The 9,485-nt window shown below is 31.0% G+C and overlaps 1 protein-coding gene and 1 long non-coding RNA gene across 3 annotated transcripts in view; one reads left to right on the top strand and one right to left on the bottom strand.

Moving 5' to 3' along the window:
- LOC107648343 (protein DETOXIFICATION 21-like) overlaps positions 1–9,485 on the top strand; it is a 10,981-nt gene that overhangs the window by 354 nt on the left and 1,142 nt on the right. For both annotated transcript variants that reach the window (XM_021104683.1, XM_016352238.2), the window contains exons 2-6: positions 1,771–2,016; positions 2,629–3,167; positions 4,765–4,851; positions 4,934–4,990; positions 5,140–5,378. In XM_021104683.1, the coding sequence (XP_020960342.1) occupies positions 1,780–2,016; positions 2,629–3,167; positions 4,765–4,851; positions 4,934–4,990; positions 5,140–5,378 (1,159 nt within the window). In that variant the 5' untranslated portion in view covers positions 1,771–1,779. The remainder of the gene's footprint in view (positions 1–1,770; positions 2,017–2,628; positions 3,168–4,764; positions 4,852–4,933; positions 4,991–5,139; positions 5,379–9,485) is intronic.
- Positions 5,841–9,485, bottom strand: part of LOC110263440 — an 8,168-nt gene continuing 4,523 nt past the window's right edge. The window contains exon 3 of the long non-coding RNA XR_002349096.1: positions 5,841–6,029. This is a non-coding gene — a long non-coding RNA (uncharacterized LOC110263440). The remainder of the gene's footprint in view (positions 6,030–9,485) is intronic.

Here is a 9,485-nt window from a genome sequence, read left to right as displayed (position 1 = left end):
AGTATGCGATTACAAAGTTGGCGAGAATTAACCTTCAAAAAAAAAAGTTGGCGAGAATTAAGAAAATGAAATAATTTATATAATAACCAGTTGCCAATACCATCATTAATTTTTCATATATAGTTCGTTACACGTTGCTACTAAATTATTTCTTCTATATATGTTTTAATTTCTTTTATGGTTAGAATCAGGGAAGAGGGGAATTGGAATTTGATGATGTACTTGTTCAATGAAACGAATTTATGTTTCTATATATCCTGTGTGTTCATATATACAACATGCTTCAAATTATATTATTGTAATGTATGTGGTTAAATTCTTCAAATAGCTCTGTTAAATTGTTCCTACACCTTCCTTTTTTTTTTTTAAGGAAAAAAATATGTGACGACTGATTACGGATAATTTTCTCAAATTTTACAAATACAACAATATATTAGATTAAAATATCTACATACATATATATATTTTTACACTAACACTGATATTGCATAAGATTCTTTATTTTTTATGTAAGTACACATTCACTAGATATGGATGTGGAGGTGCATGTGTACTATCTTCCTATACAGTAAAATTGAATTCACTCTTAAGTTTATTCATTTAAATATAATTATTATTTTATTTAGTTATCATTCAAAAGAGAAGAAAATGACATTTTTCCTCTAAAATTAAACTACCTTGTTGTATTACATCACTCTTAAAATAGTACAGGTCCTTTCTTATTCAGGTCATCATGAAAGAAATAAATTTTTAATTTCAAAGTAAAAGGTCTTCCGAAAAATATTGTACATGTAATTTCTCAGATTGAATAATTACGACAAACTTTGGAGGTATTCCCAGTACTAATGGCAACAATAATGAGGTGTCTTTTCTATGGTTTTCTAACAATAATAATGGATAAAATTTTCTCTAATAATGGAACAGTGGAATCTGGTTAAAAGACAAACTACCCAATACTACTAGCCACATCCATAACAAAACTCTGTTTTTGGTATTAAGTAAAAGAAATTATGATTCTAGGACAAACCGATAGTTCTCTAAACACAGGTGTTAGATTCTTTCCTTGAATTTTTCTTCTCTTGTCATTTTCATTGCAATTCTATTAGAGTATTTTTGTATTATATTCGAAGTTTGATTGTGAGATTATTAGTTAATTAAAAGAGATAAAGCATCTGTTATTCCAACTGATTATGTGAATACACATTAATTAAAAAAAAAATAGAGTTTATGATGTTTATGGTTATGGGGATTATAATTGCTAATCAATTTTAACAATATTTACAAAATATTATTAAAATTAAAGTCATATTTTTTAAATTCAATAATATTTTTTATTTTTAAATTAGACGACATTGTTAAATTGTAAAAAGAAACATTACTTTAGTTTTAGTAACACTCTTTAAATATCGCACTTGTTTAGGCGGACGAATGAGTTGACCACTCGACTAACCCAAGTTGGTTAACCATTATATCTTTAAACACCATAGCATCTCCCTAATAAAAATTGCGTAAGTTACATCTAAATACATTAAAAATTTAATTTTGATATACAAAGCACTATTTCCAAATATAATGCATAAAAAATAGAGTGATAAAAAGTTAAATAAATAGGATCTAAATTTTCATTTTTGGAATCAAAGGTATTCGATAAAATGATGCCCTAAATGAACAATAACCAAGTTATCTTGATCAAAAACATCTGTGAAATAATTAAGGCACTACTGCATGCAAAGACATGAATTGCTGATTGAAAATTTGAAATATTAGCAGAAAAAGAAGATGGGGAAGGAGGAAATAAACGAGAAGCTTTTGCAAAAGAATTCATCAATTGGGAAAAGGGTATGGAAAGAGAGCAAGAAGATGTGGGTAGTGGCCGGGCCAGCCATAATGTCAAGGTTCTCAACATTTGGTATAACTGTGGTTAGTCAATCCTTCATTGGTCATATTGGATCCACTGACCTTGCTGCCTATGCACTTGTCATGACTTTACTAGTCAAATTTGCAAATGGTGTTTTGGTAAGACCTATTTTTTCATTTTTTTTATTTATTACAAATATAACTATTTATGTGTTTTCTTCTATCACTTTCAAGATAAGTAAGTATTTTTATATGATATCAGAACTTCCATGATCTAAAAGATCTAAGATTCTACCATTGATTAAAAAAAACAATAGAATTTTAGTACAAGATAAAAAAAAACTATGCAAAATTTCGTTATATCCTAAAGAGCTTTGGTACGAAGAGGCATGTTAGAGATGTTGCCGTTCACACAAACACAAAGACATCATTTTTCTTTTCTTTCATTATTTTCATATCTGACATTTTTAAGAATAACTCCAATGAATAGTTATTCTATTTGGTTTCTATTTCTATGCTGCAGTATGACAAAAAATTAGAATATAATTAGAACTTTTTGAAAGCGCAATTAGAGTTATTCTTTAGAATTTATTTTCTATAGTATAATAATAGTTTTCTACAAAAAATAAAAAATAAAATACCAGTCAATTTTGTTGGAGTGTTCTTATAATGTATCAGATTTGTACAAGCTTTTGTGTATGATGTTTAATGTGTAGTCTACTATTTAATTAACAAAGTTAAAATAATGGCTGGGAAAATTGAAAATTGTAGCTAGGTATGGCAAGTGCATTGGAAACTCTATGTGGGCAAGCATATGGAGCCAAAAGATATGAGATGCTTGGAATATATCTCCAAAGATCATGGATAATCTTGTTCATGACCTCACTACTCCTTCTTCCAATTTTCATCTTCACAGCACCACTCTTAAAGTTTCTAGGCCAAGAAAAAACCATTGCTGAAGTGGCAGGAAGCATTTCACTATGGTCAATTCTTGTGGTATTTTCATTCTTAGTTTCATTCACATGCCAAATGTTCCTCCAAGCACAGAGCAAGAACAAGATCATTGCATACCTTGCAGCACTTTCAATCTCAACTCATATTTTTCTATCATGGCTTTTGACTGTGAGGTATAAGCTTGGGCTTAATGGTGCAATGATTTCAACAGTTTTGGCATATTGGATACCTAATTTGGGCCAGCTTGTTTACATCATGAGGAATTGTCCTCAAACTTGGAAAGGTTTCTCATTTTTAGCATTTAAGGATCTTTGGCCTCTTGCCAAGCTCTCTTTGTCTTCTGGGGCTATGATGTGGTAAGAAATTCATTAACCTAACTCCCCCATCCTCTCCTCTTTCATCAAAGATTATGAATGACATCAAATATAAAGTCTAATGAATTAACATGAAAAATGATTGAGAGTCCTAATTTATTCTCCTAATTATCCTCCTAACTTCTAAACAAAGAAAGTTTAGTACTCCTAATCATTACTCAATTAATATTGTTATGTCCCCAATGGATTAAAATTCTAAGGCTCTTGCTTAACTTTTTTAAATGAAGTTTTCATTTTTTTATTTTTTTGGACCAATACAAGCATTGGTTACCAAAACTCAAATAATATCTACATCTATATATATATTAAGAAAAAAAAAATGAAAAACCAATTTTAAATTAATCAACATTAGCCAATTTTAAGATTTAGGTTTATAATTTAAGAATTATAATTAACAATTTATGATTTAAGGTCTAAGATTTAAAATAAAATAATGTTAAAAAAATTGAATGATATTTACTAAAAACTGCTGATTTTCTATCATTACTCATATATCCATTGATAGATGACTATATCAACTAAAGCCCATATGTACTAGTTTTGTATTGACTTTGTATGCATACACTTTAATATTTAACATTTTGAAATTATTATTTGTCATTGAGATTTCACCTTCTTTGTTTTTTTCTTTTTTCTTTTAAGACAAACTCTCTGAAATGATATTCCGTTGATTATTTTAATCTGTTATGGATTTGATTAATATGACACATGTTAAAGGAGCCAGGTCATGTGAGTAGTAATATATGGTACATGTGCGGAAGGTGTTAACAATAACATACTAAGTGACACACATTGAGTAGTAATATCATGTGGTCAGGATATATATATATATATATATATAACTCAAATCTAGGGGTGTTCATGGCCCCGTTTGAAGATTCGGTCCGGTTTCGAATATTTAGGAACTAATTTGGTGTGATTTTATTGGATCTAAAATTGAGTAAAGATCTCAAAAATGAATCCAATAATTATTTCGGACCGGGTCCCCTATGTTTTAAATTAATTTTAATATTATATTATATTAATTATAAGCTTATTGTTTTATTTTTAATCACACTTGTTGAATTAGAAAATAGATAAAAAAAAATATCAAATTAAAATTTATGGACAAATTCAAGTTCAAATATGGATATCAACTTTTCCGTAACAACTTTCTTCTTTAAAAATAAGTGCATAATAAATAAGTTTTTTTTATAAATGATTGTTAAAGTTTTAAAGACCCAATTTTCACCCAGTTTGGATCCGGTGTAATTGTGACTCGAAAATGTTTAGGTTTCATCGGATTTAGGACCGAGTTAGGATCTAAAAAATGAACCTAGTGTATATTTAGGACCATATCTGAATCAGGACAAATCCAATTTTATCCGGTCCATGAACACCCCTAATCAAATCCATAAAAACGTGAAAAGAACCTAAGTGCTAATTTCAAACAAGGAGGAATAAATTAAATCATGTTTACAAAGTCAAAAAGCAGAGGAAAGTTTTAGTATCTAATGTTGCATTACATTTTACCAAATAAGTAAGAAAATTCAAGAGAGATTAAGCTTAAAGCTATGGTTCCGTTTCAATAATGTTGCAGCCTTGAGATATGGTACAATGCAGTCTTGATCCTTCTAACAGGGAACATGAAAAATGCTGAGGTTTACATTGATGCACTATCCATATGGTATGGGACATTAATTTTTATTATATATGCTCAACCTGCTTCTTCATATTGATTTAATCAAAATGTCATTATTATTTTGCAGCCTCAACATCAATGGATGGGAAATGATGATAGCCCTTGGTTTCTTTGCTGCAGCTGGGTACTTCCTTGTCATATTATTACAAAAACTTCCATTGCCAAACTAACAAGAAAATTAAAATCTAAATATTACTATCATCTATTTTTTAAACAATTATTTTAAGACAAAATGTTATTGAGGCCTTGATATTAATATGATGTAATTTGCAGTGTGAGGGTGGCAAATGAACTTGGAAGAGGGAGTTCAGAGGGTGCAAAATTCTCCATTGTAGTGACAGCAGTGACATCATTTTGCATTGGCATTGTGCTATTCTTTGTATTCCTTTTGCTGAGAGAAAGAGTTGCATATGTTTTCACTCCAAATCCAATGGTGGCTGAAGCAGTTGGGGAATTATCACCTTTACTCGCTTTCTCTATCTTGTTGAACAGTCTCCAACCTGTGCTCTCCGGTAATAATTAATATTCACATATGTCTAACATTTTTAACTCTCATTTTTTATTTAACACACATATTTAATTATTAACTTTTAATCATTAATGGTTTAACTAAAATCTAGTAAAATTATGATCAAGAATTTATAGAATGATTCAGCCTTACATTTATCTTAGAATTAGTGTGATTTGTGATATTATTATCATGGTCATTTTTTTTGGGTATTGTTATCATCATCATCATCATTATTTGCATTTTTCTTTTCAACTTTTTTTTTTCTGATGATCTTTCTTTTTATTGTCAACAATGTTTCTTTGGGCTTTAATGAGGGCCTATAGCGTCGTGGTAAGGGCTTGACTAAAAGTTGTTCGTTAAAAGAAAAACAACTTATTTTTCAAATATCTGACCAAAAGAAAAGCATCAAGTAAAGTCGCACAACTTTACCAACCAACTATAACTTAAAGGTGGATACTACAATCAAGATTTTATAATTGTTTTTATATGAATATATTTCTTTTTGACCTTTGGATGATGGATTGTATGATTAGATTTTGATATTTATAAAAGTGTTGTTTTTATTTAAAGTGTGACTAGATAAATAAACTACACTTTTAACCAAAGCATCTTCATGAGAAGATATTTTTGCCATCTTCATTATAGTATCCACCTAACTTAAATGACATAATCACTCTCCATTTTCATCTAAAAATTTTGGATTCAAAACTCACTCTTAACTTTGGAAAAAAAAAAGTAACACTATTTTGTTAATACAAAATATTCTTATAAAATATTTGTTTTTGTATTTGATAGTAATCAATGGCTAAGAAAAGGGGGGTTGAATCTTAGCCTCCTTTTTACTATACTTGTAACTTTGCTTTTTGAAGAGAGTTACATAAAAGAATTTGAGTTTTATCTCCTGACACGAGTGGAACCAAAACACAATGACTTGTTAGAACAGATATAGTGAGATGCAGTTACGTTGAGCAAACAGGAGACACTTTTAATTTTGTCTCCTAAGATACAGAACTAGAAATAGAGAAGAGTTTAGAGTGTGGCACACAGATATATGCTGGTTCGGTTACTCAATGCAATGTAACCTATATCCAGTCTCCATCACAACAATGATGAAATTTTACCATCTTTTCAACAGTTTACATACATCAATTCTCCCTAGTATCTACCCCAATTCTATCTGGGATAAGTCCAAATTCTAACCCAACCTAAACTTGATTAGGACTCACTCTAACTTTCTAAAGCAAAGTGCTAACCCAACTTGTAAGAAAATCATCTCAGGATCATGACACAAAACAGAAAAACTTACAAAGAATTTCTAAGATAACTTAGACTTTTTCTCTAAGTCTATCTCACTGTCTTTTTTCACTCGTTGGCTTTTTCTTACAAACACCATATTTACCTTTTCCCAATGAAACTCAGACAAACTAAACTGAGAAAAAGAATTATAAAATAAAAACCATGAAGGAGAAGAATAAGAACAGTTCAGGGAGCTATGAAAATCGAAACAAGTGCTCTTTCTCTCTTGCTCAATCATTGGCCGTTCACTCCTATTATAGAGGAGTGAAGCTTCCAAAATTTGAACCAAGTTCAACACTTGGGTTGTCTTCTTCTTCAACATCAGAACTCGCAGCGGCATGGTCAAAGGTGAGAGAGAGCAGAAGTAGTGACATGCAACCTTACCGTTCTCTCTCAACCTTTTTCTTCGAGATTCTTAAATCTGGGCCTGTATCTTTTTTTTTGTTCCAAGTTTGTTTCTTGACCGTGGATTTTGATGAACGGAATGTTAATGGTATAGAATTTCACAAATGAAGTCTCGTTGTAAAGTATAGTTTCTAGACCAACAATAATCCTTTCATACAAAAATTTGTTTGTCACAAGTAACAAACCCCTAATAAGCCTAATAACCGAAGTATTTAAACCTCGGGTCGTCTCTCAAAGGAATTGCAGGGTAGTGTTCTTGTTATTGGTTATGGACATGTATATTTTGGGGTTTTGAATAGGAAACAAGAAAAGTAAATGGAAATGAAAATCGGATGACAAAAAGGTCTTGGCAAGGTTTGGTAGTCAAGGATCTTTATCCTCATCACTAACCACAACATGATAATTGCAAGGATCAATCCCACTAAATTATCCTCTAACAAGTAAAGGAAAGTCAAGTGAGCTATATCAATCCAAGTCCATAAGTCCTAGCTATTCACTAATTGAATTAATGAGAGCTAGAGTCAATGGCTACCAATCATCAATCACTTGGACATTAGTAACTCAAGAGTTCCTAAGTTACCTTCCCAAGCCAAGAGCACTAAAATCTACTCTAGCATCCTTCCAAATATTTTGTCAAACATTTGGAAGGCATGAAAGGAAAGCATAGTAAATCAACAACAAGAATAAAATCTAACAACAACTAATTGCAAAGAATTAATAATAACAATTAAAAAAAGAACAATTAACATGAATTGCCTCAAATTGCATTAGAAGGAAATAGAAGAAACAAGAGTAGATCTACAACAAAGTATAGAAACAAAGAAAAAGAAATTACAACAAAAGAATAGAAGAATGATGATTGCAACAACAAAGAATTGAGAAGGAGAAGTAGATGAAAGCATGAATTAAACCCTAGATCCAAGATTATTGACCTAAACCTAATCCTAATTCTAATCTTAGAGAGAAGTGAGAGCTTCTCTCTCTAAAACTAACTAATCCTCCAAAACTTAAACTAAACTAAACTAGTGTGTAAAAGTGTGTTGATTCCTCTTCATTCCTTGGGTTAAATAGCATCAGAAATGAGTTGGATTTGGGCCTGGGAAGCCCAGAATTCGCCCCCAGCGTATTGCCTTTAAGTGAGTCACTTGTGAGCATTGACGCGTACGCGCACTTCACGCGTAGGCGTCGCTTGACAATTTTCCATCCACGAGTACGCGTGATGTACGCATACGCGTCGCCATGCAACGTCACAATCCACGCGTGCACGTCTGCTGCGCATGTGCGTGGGTCTCAGCATCCCAAATTCTTGTTTCTTCATGAGTTCTCTACTTGCATGCTTTTCCTCTTCATCCCTCTGATCCATTCCTAACCTCTCCAATCTGAATTCACTAACAAACACATCAAGGCATCTAGTGGAATCAAAAGCGAATCAAAATTAGCACTTAAGGGCCTAAAAAGTATGTTTTCACACTTAAGCACAAATTAGGAGACAATCATGAATCCATGCTATTTCATTGAATAAATGTGGGTAAAAGGTGATAAATTTCCCTAAATCAATACAAGATAAACCCTACAAATGGGGTTTATCAGATTTCAAGCAGAGCACCATTGACTTCACATTTAATTTTCTATAGTTTTCAGAATGGTGATTGTACAGAGTTGATTTCTTCACGGTTTCTTGGTGATTCACAAATGGAAAAATCAGTTTTTAAAATACTCTATTCGGATGAGATTTTACCCCTTTGTTGTAGTCCCTTTACTTTATCAGAAGCTAGCTTTTCGTTCTTCTTTTTGTTCTAGCTTCTGATATTTCATCTTTCTTCTTTCTTAGTTCAGGGATTTGACGTGAAGAGAATGGAAGAGAGAGGGGAGAGAGTTTGTATTCAATAGAAGTGAAGGAAGATTCAAGTGGAACTTAATTTGCTTGCCCGGTTAGTGATTAGGTTAAAGAGAGATAGATTTAAGTGTGATCACCGAATTGGGTTTGGATTAGACCATCTTATCTTTATTTCTTTCACTTGGTTCAATCGTCCATCCTTCTTGGATTAAGTTTGGCGTGAATAGAGTGGTACAATTGACATTAGTAATGGACCAGAGTGTGTGTATGTGGACTTTGGCCATTTGTTTCTTGGATCTGTTTTATTTTTTACATACTAAATCAAACAAATCACACAAATAATTGATAATTAATCCAATAATATTTAGTCATCATCTTTATTGCAGTTTAATTTACTAAATTCAACTATGTTTGATGACGAATAACTAGTAGAATATTATAAAAATAAATATATTAAAATTATTGTGTTGTTGGTAGAAGAAAATAGAAAATATAAAAATTTTAAAAAATTAATTTAGATATATAACATATTTTAAAATTTAGTTCAGGGTTAATTAATAAAAGAAAATT

This window comes from Arachis ipaensis, chromosome B06 (genome assembly GCF_000816755.2).
Source record: "Arachis ipaensis cultivar K30076 chromosome B06, Araip1.1, whole genome shotgun sequence".
Taxonomy (NCBI): Eukaryota; Viridiplantae; Streptophyta; class Magnoliopsida; order Fabales; family Fabaceae; genus Arachis; species Arachis ipaensis.
Note: the sequence above shows the minus strand (reverse complement) of the source record. Positions and strands in the feature narration are given on the sequence as shown.